At 40.6% G+C, this 17,010-nt stretch overlaps 2 protein-coding genes across 2 annotated transcripts; one reads left to right on the top strand and one right to left on the bottom strand.

Annotated features, from left to right (window-relative positions):
* Positions 1-7,709: 7,709 nt before the first annotated feature.
* On the top strand, positions 7,710-11,612 carry LOC117377840 (neuronal acetylcholine receptor subunit non-alpha-2-like). Its single transcript, XM_033974344.2, has 6 exons — positions 7,710-7,769; positions 8,483-8,634; positions 9,828-9,872; positions 10,131-10,240; positions 10,337-11,231; positions 11,439-11,612. The coding sequence occupies exons 2-6, from the start codon at positions 8,512-8,514 to the stop codon at positions 11,610-11,612; spliced, it is 1,347 nt and encodes a 448-aa protein (XP_033830235.1). The 5' UTR covers positions 7,710-7,769; positions 8,483-8,511.
* A 578-nt stretch (positions 11,613-12,190) lies between these two features.
* On the bottom strand, positions 12,191-12,803 carry LOC117377842 (uncharacterized protein C3orf85-like). Its single transcript, XM_055224699.1, has 4 exons — positions 12,764-12,803; positions 12,538-12,662; positions 12,378-12,463; positions 12,191-12,303 (listed from the first exon to the last, which is right to left on the bottom strand). Exons 1-4 carry the CDS (start codon positions 12,801-12,803, stop codon positions 12,228-12,230), a joined length of 327 nt encoding a protein of 108 aa, XP_055080674.1. The 3' UTR covers positions 12,191-12,227.
* Positions 12,804-17,010: the final 4,207 nt, after the last annotated feature.

Below are 17,010 nucleotides of genomic sequence, written 5' to 3'. Positions count from 1 at the left end.
TACTTACTTCTTTTAGACAGAATCATTAATTACAAAGACGAAGACGAAAAGACGAAGAAATTAATTAGATACTGTTCAATGTATATGTAATAAAACGATAAATACAAAAAATGTCTCTAAATAATTCAATAGGAAAGTTATATTAAACTGTTTGTCACCTGCTGGAGGAGCAAAAGTGTGTTTTTCAGAGATAGTCCTGTCCACAAGCTGTTGCTATGTGAACTCCAAATGCACTAACTCATCCCCCCAAAGCTAACGCGTGGCATAGCGTTTTGGTTCAAGCCATTTCTCGGGACTTATCCTCTTTTCCAATTTCCTCTGGCAAAGGTCACAGCTCAGTCTGAGTGTAACTGTAATGAGACAAACCTCAGCAGAAATCTCCATATTACATTTAATTCATTTCCCAATTCTCCATTAACGGACGCTTATGAATCAATATGACGATTTGCATTAATAAGGATGGCCCATAGGTGGCTAGAGACTTACACAACCTCCCGAATGCACGGCGTCATGACAGGACCTCACGTTGTATCTCCCCTCCAGCGGGATTGCAGTCAGACTGGGGCTTTGAATTGGACCGCCCCGAGACTGCTAAGAATTGAACCAATCATGTCTAATCCCCCAGCTGCACTTGGAGATGTGAGAATTAGAAAACGCGAGAGAAGAGGGACGCGGTGACAGGAAGTGTGTGCATGCTAATAATGCATGTTGTGTGGCACGGATCAGGCAGATTATGAAGTGGAGGGAGGATAGGTATAAATATGTAGATGTGTGTGCAGTATCCTGTTAGTTACACAGTTTGGTGCCAGGAGAGAGTCACAAAATCAACATTTCAATTGGTTAAATCACGTGGCGGTGTGCAAGGCCTAAACTGTGATAAAACGATGACAAATGGCTGAATGAATCTTAACAAACAGAGATATGCAAATACGTACATGCCAGAAATGAAACGAATGGGTCTCATTTGAGTGTTTGTCCGCTGATCTGAAGGTTTGTGGTTCGAATCCCGCTCTCAACATAAACATCACTGGTAAAAAACGATGCAATTCCAGCTCCTTTTGGGCAAGACACTTAACCCACCTCGCTCCTAGTTTCTGCGTATGGATGTGCGTGTGAAAGGGTGAGTGGTTCCTTGAAAGTAAAAGTGCTTTGAGTGCTTCGAGTGACTTTTTTTTTGAAGGTGGAAAAGCGCTATGTAAAAATGTGACCGTGCTACATGCCAAAAATGAAATGAATGTGTGTGATCATGACTTTGGAATGCAGGAACGTTTTTTATTTATTTTTTTATTTTTATTTTTTTTACTGTGGATAGGATTGGTTTGTTCAGTCATCAGGTTTCAGGACCTTGGACAGCAACAAAAAATCCATCAGCACCAACTGTAATAAACAAAACAAAGGTAAGAAAAATGTAGAGAAGTAACAATTTTTCTGATCTAAAAAGATATTGTGAGCCACTGTATGACTTATTTTTGTCTCATGGTGGCTTTTAATGAATTTTTAGTGTATTAACAGATTAAACTATCACATTTATGGCGTTGTAATGATCTGATATTTCATGTTTAGCTCAGAGTTGACACCTTGTAACTGTTTATATGTTGTTGTTGTTTTTGTTGTTAATGTAACTGCTTTTGTATGTGACACTTGGTTGCTATACCGACAAGCTGATTTTATGTATTTGTCAGTTATTGGGTTTATTTTTGGAGAGTCGCTTTAATAAGCTGAGATTGTAGTTGTTTTGCTCTCATTTTGGTGAGGGTTATGGCCTACAGTTGCCCTTGTGTTCCTAAAATAAAAAAAAAAAAAAAAAAAAAAGAAAGGTACAGTATAAATAAGTGTGCAGATACATTTGTATAATTAGTTTTAACCCAGATGCCCCTCCTGACACGACTCATATTCAATTAGAAACATGATTATAAACTGTTATTACTGACTGAATGCACAAAAGTGAAACACGCAGTCTGTTTTTTCTGTTTTTTCCTTTTTTTCCTGGCAGCGATATGGGTGATAAGATCCAAAGCAACATCTGCAAAGGGACTGTGGAATGCTGGGTAATATTTTGGGTGGGGTAGCAGGGTGAGGCAGGGTCAGGGGGTTGAGCATGGGTGGTTGAATTGGGGAAGTCTCTGGCGTTGCAGGGAGGAAAGCGCTGCGTGCCCAAGGCCAGTGGACCGTGGATAAGTAAAGGAGACTCTTCCCTAAATAATTTATTCTAACAGGAGCCTTCTGAACGCTCTCACACATGCACAGCCCGCTCCGAAGCACAACGGCCAAGCTGCATGAGCACGCCTATGAGCAGCAGTCTAATTTTACCCTACAATGAATATTTACACATGAAGAAAATGAAGAAACGCTGTCTCTGGAAAACAGTACAGTAAAAGCCAACGAAGGCGGGATTCTGATCATAATTTAACGGTTTCTTTGGTTTTAGGTCGGCAACACTTATCGTCCCTGTATTTTTGTGATTTGACCCTCCGTTAGATGCTGCTGGGGCGAACAGTCGGGAGCAGTGAGCAGCAGCAGTGCAGAGTGTGAGGAATCCAGATTTGTGTTGAGAACAGAACCAAGTAGAATTTACATTTACATAATACAGGGCAAATCCAGCAGAGTGTGTCACAAGTCAGAAGTTCACCATGTTCTGCACATCCTAAATTAAATGGAGAGAGCTGCGTCAGGAGGAGCCGGGGTTAAAACAGCCGAGTTTGGAGGCAGACAGTTTAATATGATGAATCAGAAATAAAGCTTTTCAAACTTCATTATAACAAAAATAGTCTGAGTCATAAAGTAGCTCATTCTTAAGTTAATTTGGTATTATTTATTTCCTTTAACAGAACAACAACAACTTTTCTGGCCAGGTCGTCGTTGAAAATGAGAATTGGTTCTCAACCGACCTACCTGGTAAAATAAAGGTTAAATAAAATAAATAAAAATTCTGGAGGAGAATCTTCCACCTCCATGGAGATGTGATTGCTTTGCCAAGAATATTCCACGGTATGGCCTTAATTAAACTTAACTTAGACCTTAGACACAAGCAGGTGGTGCCAACAGACCAAGTTACAGCTCATATCTGCGGAGAGGTGAATCCTCACAGATAAAGAAAAAAAACCCCTGTAATTTAATAATTTCAGGATTGAGAACCTTAATGCCTTACTATGAAACATTATTATTAACATTATTGTAACATACTAATTCCACAGAGCAGGGGACGGACCCCCGACCAATAAAGTTGCATAGTACACCTTTAATCCCTCCAGAATTAGAGCGATAGCGTTTCAGCACCACGGACAGCGACACATCCGTCATCGTTGACAAATAAGGCTTAAATTCCCAGAAGTTTTAACCTACTTATTTTTTCACATTGTCACAGCAACAGAGCCACAAGCCTTTGATGATATTACAACACATAATCTCAGGAAGTGTTTTCAGTTTGTGAAATGTAAAAAATGTCCAATACTGTGTATGATTATATTTCTGTGATATGCTCCATCTGCTGCTGGTCGGGTAATGTTTTGGTTCTTTTAAAAAGTGAGTCAGAGAATAACATACCCTAGACACAGCCCGGAGACAGAAGAATAAACAGCATGAATATTAATATGAATTTAAATGAGGTAATACATTCACATTTTATTTTCCAAAACCTTGGTATGAACGTACTTTGAAATGTATTTAAGCGAGGGACTGCCATGTTTGCAGATCGGCCTGAGGTCCTGAACAGTTTGTAATGAGAGATTTTGAGGTTTTGAATGTTAAGGAGAGAGAGAGTGACATCATGACACACCTGCACTCTGAGGTACAACCCTGAGGGACAGAAATGTGTTAAAGCCATGTTTATGTAGTATTTATTTATGAATGAAACAACAGAGAAGTGAGAGACGTTATTAGAGTGTTCAGTGTGATAAATGTTAAAGGTTATATATTATGCAAAATGGACTCTTTTGAGTTTTAAGACATGTTAGGATGCTCTTACCTTTGTTTCATTCACACATGTTTATTATTAGTCTGTCTTCATTTCCAAAGCTCAAAACGCTCTGCTCCACCTTGTGATGTCATCTAGTGCTAGTTTTCAAATTCAATGGCTTCTTTTACCTTTTGTTCACTGGAGATTGGCAATTCCTGGGTTGAAATGATCCAAATGATTCTAGTGAAGGTGTGTGGAGTTTAAAAACACAGCGGAGCACTTCCTGTATTACCACATGATGACATCACAAGGTGGAACAGAGTGTTTTCAGTCTGAGAGAAGAAGGGTTTGTGCTTTGAAAATGTGTGAATGAAACAAAAACGCAACTCCAGATCTGTTTGTGATGAGGAAACGACATTATAACAAATCAGAAAATCGCGTAATATACCTTTAAATGAAAAAAAATAGTAAATATGTCTGCCTAAGTGTGGTCATTAGCGACCACTTTAGTCGAGTTTGCTCAGTTTTGCTGTCATCGCCGGGGCATCCGCAGCAGACAGTGGTGAAACTCAGTCCATTTGGCTTCAGTTTCAAACAATGAGGCGTTTACTCATCACCTCAGTGTCAGGCGTCTCAGTGATAACAGGCACATCATTAGCCTGCATCACTCTGATAAAAGTATCACGTTACAGCTTATAAATATTTTGTGGCTCTTTGTCTACTAAGTGAGAAATCTCAGGCTTTGAAAGTCCTTTGGCTAATGCCCAAATCTCCTCAATTATTTCTCGTTATCTTCTTTCCAATCTGTCCATAGCTCTACGCTCTGCTGCAACTTTTAAGCTTTTTCTTCATGTAACAAAAACTTTTAAGTAACTAAGTAATCACTGGATTTATATAGTGGCTTTCAAGATACTCAAAATGTTTTTCTCTGCATCAGTCATTTGCTCCACACTGATCTGGTTTTGAAAATATTTGAGATTATGTCAATGAGAAACAGCACTCTCAGGTTTAGAGAGTTGGATTTTAAAGTTTAACAAATTCAGGAAAACAAATGAATGAACAAATGAACAAACGAAGAAAACAATAAACGAACAAATGAAGAAATCAACAAATGAACAAACGAACAAATTAACAAAACAATAAATGAACAAACTATCAAAGCAACAAACTAACAAACTAACAACTAACTAATTAACAAACAAAATAACCCATTACCAGATGTGTGTATGACAGTTCTTCTTTCTTATGTGAACTTTATTCTGGCAAAACATATTTATTTCATGTAGTTATTTATTCTGACAGTCATAGAGTTAAACTGTGATGCCATGGGAAGCTGTTGACTCTATGTGTATCTAAAGTTTTACACTTCAGGGAAGGGTAATATTATTATTAAATTTGATCAATGACAGATACTTATTAATATAAAAAAGCTTGGCCTCAGAACTGGTTTCTTAAATGAGACTTAATCTGTTCACTGTATCAAATCACTGACAGTTTTTTAGATCAATACTAACAAAATAACAGGCCCAAAAAGAGCACGCAGATTAAATTACTTGGAAGGAACAAGTCAAGCGTTGTATCATTTCTTTCATTGTGTAGTGAAAGTGGACACGACATTAATTGGTGTGTGAAAAGATGAAAAGCAAACAATTTCAAAACAGATTTCTTTACTTAAAGGTGCACCCAAGTCCTTCGTCTCTGTAAAGATGTGATTGCTTTACCAGAAATGTTCAAGAGTATGGCATTAAATCTTTTTTCCCCACGGAGACAAGCGGACAACACTAGGTTAAGTGGAGAGATGACGAGATGAAAAGCACGGATAAAATTCAAAAGTAAGATTTCAATGCCGTCTGTGGCGTGTAAGTCAAATCACACAGAATGTAAAAAAAAACAAAAAAAAAAAAACACAAGCTCAAACCAAATATTAAGACATGTAAATATAGCCTCCTACACAGTCACAAACTGCAGCTGTCCACAGTCATCTGGGAGCGGAGAGGCAGGTTTCCAGCCTGAGAGAATCTGTGTTTCCAAATGATTAGAGGAGGAGAGGACGGGTCCCTCTAAGAGACAGCAGCTGCCCGCCCCACACATCCAAGTGGAGCAGAAAATCAGGATAATTCATTGAGATAATCAGGCTACCGTCATCCACATCACTTCATGTGGAGAGGAGGAAGAAACAAAGGAGCAAGAATAAAGGGGGACGTGTGCTTCATGCCTGCTTAGCATATAGAAGTCACACGATCGTTCTCTCCTGCACTTCTGTACTAAAAGGTTTACAGTAAAAGTCTTACTTCAACAAAAAACACTCAAGACTATATTTCTGTGCAATGTTTGGCTCTGGGCTGTTTTTTGTTTAAGAAAGTGCAGGAGATAATCCTCAAAACTCACTGTCAGCAATTTCACTTAACAAGCCGTCCAAGCTAAAACTGTGGAAGGATAAACACTTTACGGACAAGACACTACAAAGTACATGTGCAAGGAGTTTAGGCACAGTAAAAAGTTATGTAACACATTATGGAGATGAACAAGGTACTGAGCATCCTCTTCATGTCTGTCACTGAGCAGCATTAATTCATGTGTCTTTGCTTTTTATCAGAAAAGAACTGAATGACCCGCACACCTGAATATAAGCCAACTCCACCTTCTTTTTTGCAGTATGTGGATGTTTTCATCATTTCATCGGAAGTGAAGTTCTTCGTTTCGTTTTTGACAGCTGGTATTTGCATAAGAGTTTCTCAGCACACATGCCCTCCTCAAATGTGTTGCAGCCTCAGCTGATTCACAAACTGTCCAGAACTGTTAAAAGTTTTTTCCTCTGACTTTGTCTCTTTCAGTTCATTTACATTTAGGGCTTCCTGTTCTCATCTGACACATCTGAAGACACTGCCACTTCTGAAATCTTCCTCTGAGTTTTATGTCAAGTGTTATGAGCTTTAAGCCATGTTACCCTCTCAAAAACATACCTCTGTGGAGCAGTGGAGCACTCCCTGTATTACCACATGATGACATCACAAGGTGCAACAGAGTGTTTTCAGTTTCAGAGAAGAACTCAGCCTAAATATATGTGTTAAACATGTGTGAATGAAACAAAACACAACCCCAGGTCTGTTCGTGATGAGGAAACATTGTAACATAGATCAGAAAATAGTGTAATATGGGCCCTTTGAGTACTATAATACTTGTACTTCATCGTGAGCTCAAGGGGTGAAACCTGGTGCCTGATTGTGGTTGAAAACCAATTTATACTGCACAGATTAAAAAAACAAAAAACAAAACAACAGCACATTGTCATGTGCTCATTAGCCCCCTCTATCGGCCGCTTAGCACAGCCTGAGTGACGCCTGAGTTTACGATTACAAATGATCTCACAGCATTTGTGTCTTTGACCTTAAATGTAACAAAGTACTTAGCAAAGTAATGTGAGCCCCAGAGCGTTTATCTGTGCACTTTGCGCCTTTGGAAACATGGCTGCTCTTAGGCGCCACAGACCTTTAATTGTAGCAATAAAAAAAAAAAAAAAAAAGTATAAAAAGTAAATACACTTTCCATAATCTAATGTTTATCCTCATGTCTATAGAAGCTTTGAGGTCCACGCTGCTGGCCCCACCCGGGCTCTCCCTCCTCCCACAGACACCACCTCGTGACGCCCCGCGCTGAGCCGAGGAGCGGGACCGGCCACATGCTCCAGCCCCTGCGCTCTCCTCAGCCGCGGCACAGGCTCGATCCCCGCGTGTCCTGGACCCTGACCCTCTCTCTTTGCGCACTCTGCTGAGCGGCATTAACAAACCTCACGGTCCGGACCAGAGCAACATGAAGTTCAGCTCCGTGTTTGTGCTGTGTCTGTCCTGCTGCGTGTGCGGCGCTGCGGCTCCAGGTGAGGAAACTTATTTTCCTCTGACTAATAATGAAGCAATACTGATTAAAAGGGCGAGGACTGTCACTCTCAGTTTAGGCTTTAAGCAGCCAACGTCTGTTATGTTTTTAGGAAGTTCCAGGGCAACAAATGTCTCTAGGCGCTGAGTTACAACTACTACTACTACTACTACCTGATATTTGATGGACTGCCTCTTACTGTAACTCAGAGCAGCTCATCACTGCTCTGTCCGTCAAAGTCTGTCTCCTCTGGTTGACATCAGTATTATAGACATGATTTCCCAGCTGACTCTCTGCAGAGTCTAAACCACTGAGAAATACATGTTAATAAGCCCTTTTAACCCTATATTAGATGATACAGTCTTTGTTCTATTGTCTTTAGTCTTATGCTATTGTCATTAGTGAGTTATATAATATATGAAATTATAACTATCACTGGTGTGGACTAATTCAAGTGTTATGTAAATGTAACTGTATTCACCTGATCTCAGACTCAGTTGTTTACATTTGTGCTTCTTTTTACAGTAATGTTCTCTTAGTGACCTTCAAAGCTGTGACATGAGTAAAAAGCACATGTGTTTATTTATTTGTTTACATAGTTATTTATATGGATCACTAATGAAAACAAAGGTTGACAAATGAACAGAGAAGATAGTGACCTGCCTTTGACATACTCTATTACAAATAAAAAACATTATATTTCATATTTTACAGCAAAGAATGAATTTGTGTCTTTGGCTGAAATGGAGGACGCTCTGTTGAAGAACCTGTTCCAGGGTTATCAGCGATGGGTGCGACCTATCCAACGAGCCAATGACACGGTCAGAGTGCGGTTTGGACTCAAAATCTCTCAGCTAGTGGATGTGGTAAGGTCCAGTCTCACACATGTACATCCACATTTACCCTGTTTGTTTCGTTGTGTTTGCCCAACCGTATGTTAAGTGTTTATTCACATTATGTGCGTTATAGCCGTGATACAAATCCCATCAGTGCATGAGCAGGTCACTATGAGGAGCTTTCCATGGTCCTGAAATAGCTTTATCTCTGCAGCCTTCCACAGTCTCTCCTCAGAGTAGTGTCTCTTTAATATTACAGCAGTCTTTCTGATAGGCTCATATGGCTCGGGTCGTTGAGGGTGAAAAAAATAGCGAATGGTAATGGAAGAAGTCTCTTTTTTGTTTTGAAATATTTATCCTCAGTTAAGTCTTCATGCTGTCAGCTCACACATGCACTTCTGCCCTGCACACAAAGGACACTGAGGCTTTTATAAGGTTTGAGTGGATTCTGTGAAAGGGAAAAGGAGCTACAGAGCGGCTGATATCTGCTTGTCCCCTGAGTCTCTCTGGACGCTGCATGGTTCAATATTAGATTATGGTGCACCTCTGGTCTTTATGATCTCCAAAACATCCGGATGAGCCTGACAGCTGAGGCGCAGGCTGAGGGCACAGGGCGGGTTAAGCGTTCTCTATAAACCTGCTCCCATCCAATATCTGGAGCCACTGCCACTTTGTTTCTCTCTTCAGTTTTGTTCTGAATCGTTTGTGTGAATCTTAAGCCAGCCTCCAGCCATGTGGAACAAAAAAGAAAAAACATAGGTGTTTATCATTTTTCTATTCTTTGCCTTTAAATGTCTTTATATTTCTGCATTTCTATTTGTCCAGTTTGGTCCAGTGCACAGATTTATGCTTTTCTGTTTTAGTTTAAAGACATCTAAAAATAACTATACATTAAATAGAACATTTGCGTTTTCCAAACAGGGCGTATGTGTAGGTCATCTATTAACCAAGCCACACTCATGTTGTTCTACATATCGTCGACATACAGCTTTCTATTATTAGGACACTAATTGGTGTGTGTTCATCATTTAGCTTCATGGCTGTAAAGAGATTATGTGCATGAGGAAAACAGGAAAGATCTTTTCAGAGTAGCGCTATTTACCCGGCCATGCTGGGGACTGTGGTGAACAACTTTGTTTTTGTATCATGTGTTTTGTATGATAGAAAATAAAACATTTTTAATTGTCTGTTTCAAATATTTACCCTCTGTTCATTTCATTCAGGACGAAAAGAACCAGCTAATGACAACAAATGTTTGGCTGTGCCAGGTAAGACCAGAGAAAGCACCATGTCCTTGTGACAACAGATGTGACCATATCAGTTTATGATATAAACTGTATAAAGAATATACATTTACATATACAGTCTATGGCTCATAGTCATCATTAGAACAGACAGACAATACAGTGACTGACAACCACAAAGTGTTCTGTGGTCTACTGAAACCAGTCTACTGCCTGTGTAATAGCAAATATATGATCTATAAAAACATGGAGAATCACTGTGTAGCTCTTATTTTTGTTCAGGAATGGTACGACTACAAGCTCAGATGGAATCCAGAAAATTATGGAGGGATCACCTCCATTAGGGTCCCTTCTGAAAACATATGGCTGCCTGACATCGTTCTGTATGAAAAGTAAGCCGTCTCTGGTTAAATATTACATTTTATTACAGTGGTGCATAATGCCTGCCTATGTACCTCATTATAAATGCTTGTTTTTACTTGTCTCAGTGCTGATGGGCGTTTTGAGGGCTCGCTCATGACTAAAGCCATTGTAAAGTACAACGGTGCCATCACCTGGACTCCTCCGGCGAGCTACAAATCCGCCTGCACGATGGACGTCACCTTCTTCCCCTTCGACCGACAGAACTGCACCATGAAGTTTGGCTCGTGGACCTACGACGGGCACATGGTGGACCTGGTTCTGATGGACCATCAGGTAGATCGAAAAGACTTCTTTGACAACGGAGAATGGGAGATCCTCAGTGCCACAGGAGCGAAAGGCAATAGAAAGGACGGCTTGTATTCATACCCATTCATAACATATTCTTTTATTCTGAAGAGGCTGCCACTGTTCTACACACTGTTCCTGATCATCCCATGTTTGGGCCTGTCCTTCCTCACAGTTCTGGTCTTTTATCTTCCGTCAGATGAAGGAGAGAAACTGTCTCTCTCCACCTCTGTGCTTGTGTCTCTCACTGTGTTTCTTCTCGTTATTGAAGAAATCATCCCATCTTCCTCCAAAGTCATTCCTCTGATTGGAGAATACCTTCTCTTCATTATGATCTTTGTCACTCTCTCCATCATTGTCACTGTTTTTGTCATAAATGTTCACCATCGCTCCTCTGCCACATACCACCCCATGTCGCCCTGGGTTCGCACTCTTTTCCTCCAGAAACTTCCCAGGATGCTTTGCATGCGTGGCCACACTGACCGTTACCATTACCCCGAGCTGGCCCCTGAGAGCCCTGAGCTGAAGCCTCGCTCTGGCAGGAGGGCAGGAGGTCAAAGGGCAACTGCTTCAGATGGGAAGGAGGAAGAGCCCTGGTCCACCATGTTGGAGAAAGCAATTTACTCAGTGCGCTACATCAGCAGACACATCCGCAAAGAGCACTTCATTCGAGAGGTGAACTTTGTTTTAATGTCTCTACCTTTAAAAGTGGAAATGTTGTTACTTTGGCTATAATATTGCACATTATGGCAGTAAAACATATCTATCCCCATGGAGAAGTATGGTTTTAACATTCTGTTTCCATGGAGTCATGGAGCTGACGGGCCACCCCCAGAAAGTTGCATACTGTACCTTTAAACAGACATTTCTCTCTGATTCCAGGTGGTGCAGGACTGGAAGTTTGTGGCCCAGGTTTTAGACCGTATTTTTCTCTGGGCTTTTCTCTCTGTAGCAGTTCTGGGCACAATCTTCATCTTCACTCCAGCTCTGCAGATGTTCATGAAAGTCCCTCCTCAAGCTGCCAGTGAAGAGTCGTCTTCCTCCCCTCCACACTAACTACAGCCACTGTCACAAACAAATAAAGGTTTAAACAGGTCTGCACCAAACAAGAGACTGCCACGGAAGAACTACAGCCACTTTCTGTAATGAATATAATGAGATATCTGCTCTGTGAAAATCACTTTTGTTGTAATTGCTCAGGATACATTTGATCTTTAGGTTGTAATAGTATGGACATTTACATGTTTTTGACCCTGTAGGATGCAATGGTCACTATTAAAGTTCCTTTGTTTTATAATGAGCAGTTTTTGTTATCACACTTTGCTCAACTGTGAAACAAGTGGAAGTTAACAAACACCACCATCTAGTGGTGCAGCTCGTGTGTTGCAGTCTTAGTGTAAATGAATTTACAGAATCAAATTATAAGTGAATACAAACGGCAGTTGCTTCAAGATAAATTTATTAATTAAATGTAAAATATTGAACATTTTACAGAAGATGTTTTGATAAGAAGTTTAAAGCAATACAAAACTGGCAGTCTGTGTCCAAGGATATTCAGGAGTGTTTTCCCCGTATAAAATATAAATGAGATATAAAACAGTAAACAGGTGTGGAAGCACAGTCCTGCGTGGGCAGTGATGTCACGGCTCAGTGTGCGTCAGGATGTGGCTCTTATCCGTGTGTCGTGTGACTGTCCAAGTGAGCTCCTGCATTACGCAGCATTTCCATGTACATACGGTTGTTTTCACTGAAGAACATAATAGATAATGTTTAATGTGTGTTACATAAATAATCAACAGATATGTTTCCATGTTTCCATACTCAGCCACAGAAGGGTCAAACATCAGTCTCCCCATGTCCATGTAGTACTGTGCGTTAGTGCGGAGTACTGTCCAGTACTCATTGGCCTGTGAATAGACAACAACACAACTGTGTCTTTGGCTCAAACTGAAGTCCATGTTAGAGTCTGAGTAGCACACACCTGCTCCTGAATGGTGTATCCCCAGACGTTTTGAGGGCTGTTTGGATCCCAGTTACCTGTCTGTCTTTTCTGACGGATAAATGTCTTGGCTTCATCTTCCTTGACAAACGGTGCTGACAAAACTCCTAGAAACAGAAAACAGAAAAAAAGAAAAGAAAATGTCGTTACATCTTTTTATGGATTAAGGTAGACATCTGTTTGAATAAAAGCTTAATTGTGAACATACCCCCCAAAAGAGCCAAAAGGATCAACATTTTCAGCTCCATGGCTAAAAAGAAACACAACACACCAATAATATTTCACAATAAATGCATTCATTTAAGTAAATATTAGTAACTTAGTAAAATCTAGAATATTCTGAAGTGAGAAGCTTTAAGTTTTACCTGCCGTGTGCACAGTGGAGCTTTAGGTGAGTGTTTTCTGCAGCATAAACTCACAGCTCAGTGTGAACTGAACAAGTCTCTGTTTCAAGAGTTTTTCCCTCAGTGAAGAGTAAATGGAGTTATATGTGGCCCCTCACAGTGACTGCCCAGAGGAATCATCCAAATATAAGTTCAGCAAACACATCTCCAGAGAGGGACTGAAATACCAGCTCAGCATAAAGACTTCACTGTGTCATATCTGTCTCAATACTTTCTGTTTTCTTACACTAACAGAACCGTTTTATTTATTTACTTTACTATGTATGCGACAGACACACCACACACTCACATTTTCACTTACAAGTTGATTATTTACATATTTATTTATTATTTACTTTTAGCACTTCACATGATTCCACCAGAGGGCGCTCCACCCAAGAACATTGCATGTCTGCAGCACAATTAGTGCAGCTTTATTAAACTTTATGGATTCTTTTTCATCTTTATTGTTTATTGGAGCTCTGTCTGTGAACAAGTCTCTTCACGAACCAGCCCCAAAGAACAACTCTGACATGTTAGAGCCACAGGAACCATCTCACACTCTGGACTAAACCAGGACTAAACCTGGACTAAACCAGGACTAAACCAGGACTGAACCAGGACTAAACCAGGACTGAACCAGGACTAAACCAGGACTAAACCAGGACTAAACCAGGACGAAACCAGGACTAAATCAGGACGAAACCAGGACTAAACCAGGACTAAACCAGGACTAAACCAGGACTAAACCAGGACTAAACCAGGACTGAACCAGGACTAAACCAGGACTAAACCAGGACTAAACCAGGACTAAACCAGGACTAAACCAGGACTGAACCAGGACTAAACCAGGACTGAACCAGGACTGAACCAGGACTAAACCAGGACTAAACCAGGACTGAACCAGGACTAAACCAGGACTAAACCAGGACTAAACCAGGACTGAACCAGGACTAAACCAGGACTAAACCAGGACTAAACCAGGACGAAACAGGACTAAACCAGGACTAAACCAGGACTAAACCAGGACTAAACCAGGACTAAACCAGGACTAAACCAAGACTAAACCAGGACTAAACCAGGACTAAACCAGGACTAAACCAGGACTGAACCAGGACTAAACCAGGACTGAACCAGGACTAAACCAGGACTGAACCAGGACTGAACCAGGACTAAACCAGGACTAAACCAGGACTGAACCAGGACTGAACCAGAACTGAACCAGGACTAAACCAGGACTGAACCAGGACTGAACCAGGACTGAACCAGGACGAAACCAGGACTGAACCAGGACTGAACCAGGACTAAACCAGGACTAAACCAGGACTGAACCAGAACTAAACCAGGACTGAACCAGGACTGAACCAGGACTAAACCAGGATTAAACCAGGACTAAACCAGGATTAAACCAGGACTGAAACAGGACTAAACCAGGACTAAAGCAGGACTAAACCAGGACTAAACCAGGACTAAACCAGGACTGAACCAGGACTGAACCAGGACTAAACCAGGACTAAACCAGGACTAAACCAGGACTAAACCAGGACTGAACCAGGACTAAACCAGGACTGAACCAGGACTGAACCAGGACTGAACCAGGACTGAACCAGGACTAAACCAGGACTAAACCAGGACTGAACCAGGACTAAACCAGGACTGAACCAGGACGAAACCAGGACTAAACCAGGACTGAACCAGGACTAAACCAGGACTAAACCAGGACTGAACCAGAACTAAACCAGGACTGAACCAGGACTGAACCAGGACTAAACCAGGATTAAACCAGGACTAAACCAGGATTAAACCAGGACTGAAACAGGACTAAACCAGGACTAAAGCAGGACTGAACCAGGGCTAAACTAGGCCTAAACCAGGACTAAAGCAGGAATAAACCAGGGCTAAACCAGGGCTAAACCAGGACTAAACCAGGACTAAACCAGGACTAAACCAGGACTAAACCAGGACTGAACCAGGACTAAACCAGGACTAAACCAGGACTAAACCAGGACTGAACCAGGACTAAACCAGGACTAAACCAGGACTAAACCAGGACGAAACCAGGACTAAACCAGGACTAAACCAGGACTAAACCAGGACTGAAACAGGACTAAACCAGTACTAAACCAGGACTAAACCAAGACTAAAGCAGGACTAAACCAGGACTAAACCAGGACTGAACCAGGACTAAACCAGGACTAAACCAGGACTGAACCAGGACTAAACCAGAACTAAACCAACACCAAACCAGAACTAAACCAGGACTAAACTAGGCCTAAACCAGGACTAAAGTACGACCAAAGTAGGACTACACTAAGACAAAAGCAGGACTAAACCAGGACTAAACCAGGACTAAACCAGGTCTAAACCAGGACTAAACCAGGACTAAACCAGGACTAAACCAGGACTAAACCAGGACTAAACATGGGGAATCAGAATTTCAGTTTTATGCAGCTAAACCCTGGAACATTCTCCCTGAAGATGTGAGACAGGCCTCGACTTCGACAATGTTTAAACCCAGACTCCAGACGGTTCTGTTCATCTGTGCAAACGACTGAAAGGGTTTTATTCTGCTTCTTCTCTTTTACTGTTAATTTTATGATGATTATTTATATTTTGATTTGTTTGTATTGTGATTTCAATGTCTTTCTTATTCTGTAAAGCACTTTGAGTTACTTTGTGCATAAATTGTGCTATAGAAATAAACTCGCCTTGTCTTCAAAATTCACATGTGACTTATCCTTCTCTTGTCTTATGAGACTACACACACACACACACACACACACACACACACACACACACACACACACACACACACACACACATTCATGGAGGGAGTTTGAACACTTACTTTATCCTCTGAAGTCAAAGCAGGTCCCCAGAGTATCAATTTGGGCCAAAGCTTGTTAATGTGCAGAGTTCCATCCCACCCTTTCAAGTAAGAACAGAAAAGCGTAATTCAAAGTAGTTTTTATAATGTAATATTTAGAGAAAAAGATGAAATGATCACGTTTAAGTCGCCTAGTTAAAGTAGACGGTTGCACCTTTATTTGTTCAGCAATGGGGAAACTGCAGTGTTGGAATTGGAAGTTTAAAATAAGAATAAATAGACTGAAAACGTGTGGCTTTAAAATATTTGTATACTTCACTGCATCACTGGCGTTTTCCCTTGTGCAAAGCCAAGTGTGACCTTTGGATGACATCCCATAATAAACACAGCTGTCATCTGTATAGTGTAACAGAGCCAAATGACCCACTGTACAGGACAATACCAGAGCATCATTTCATCAAGTAGACAAACCAACTCAAATATCTTAATGATGTGCTCACTTTTTGATCAGATCCAAAAAGTATCTGTCTGTGAATAGGAGCTGTGCACGCAAAATCTAATCTCTACACGTAAGAAGTAAGTCAAATGAACTGATGGATTCAAAATATATATTCAAGTTATATTATGTTATCTCACTGTTCATTTTAAAGGTACTGTAATGTAATGTTCACTCTTTATTTAGTCATTATATTCAACTATGTAAACTATGTAATCTGCACTAATGTTTGTTCTTGAGTCTTGCAGAAAATGTCTTTTGAAAGTGCAGGATCCCACGGGAAGAAGGTCACTGTGAAACTGAAACAGAAACATCATGGGAGGATGTTATGTGGAAAGAGTGACCTTCTGGAAATGCAAAAACAGAATATATTTCTCTGTGAATTTCGTCATATGTTTTTACACTGCTTGCCCCCCCCTTCAGATGTGTATATAACTAGGGTTCCCTAACTTTAATAAAAGAGGTAAAAGACGGTCTGGGCCCCCAGAGAGGGTGGTGATTTGTAACTGGGTTTTTTTGCCTCTCCGCTCTTTCTCCTCAATATTGAGACAAAATAATCTCTCTTGTCTTCTCTTCTCTTTTGAACAGTAATATAGGTTGTGAACCTATCATGAACAAACCAGTCATTTTAATGGAGAATAAACTTAAAATTTTCTACAACAACATAAAGAGTTTGCAGATATGTTGTCTATCTACTGCATGACTGTATCTGCAGATCAAAGGTAGACAAACTAAATCTAAACTCATCT

Source organism: Periophthalmus magnuspinnatus, chromosome 10 (assembly GCF_009829125.3).
Source record: "Periophthalmus magnuspinnatus isolate fPerMag1 chromosome 10, fPerMag1.2.pri, whole genome shotgun sequence".
In the NCBI taxonomy this organism is placed as follows: Eukaryota; Metazoa; Chordata; class Actinopteri; order Gobiiformes; family Gobiidae; genus Periophthalmus; species Periophthalmus magnuspinnatus.
The sequence above is the reverse complement of the archived record's forward strand: the minus strand, read 5'-3'. Positions and strand labels throughout refer to the sequence as shown.

Coding starts and splice junctions, on each gene's coding strand:
- LOC117377842 (XM_055224699.1), bottom strand. CDS start 12,803: ATGGAGCTGAAAATGTTGATCCTTTTGGCTCTTTTGGGGG. Junction 12,663..12,763: donor CCTTTTGGCTCTTTTGGGGG/GTATGTTCACAA, acceptor TTCTGTTTCTAG/GAGTTTTGTCAGCACCGTTT. Junction 12,304..12,377: donor TTTGACCCTTCTGTGGCTGA/GTATGGAAACAT, acceptor TATGTTCTTCAG/TGAAAACAACCGTATGTACA.
- LOC117377840 (XM_033974344.2), top strand. CDS start 8,512: ATGGAGGACGCTCTGTTGAAGAACCTGTTCCAGGGTTATCAGCGATGG. Junction 9,873..10,130: donor CAAATGTTTGGCTGTGCCAG/GTAAGACCAGAG, acceptor ATTTTTGTTCAG/GAATGGTACGACTACAAGCT. Junction 10,241..10,336: donor GACATCGTTCTGTATGAAAA/GTAAGCCGTCTC, acceptor TACTTGTCTCAG/TGCTGATGGGCGTTTTGAGG.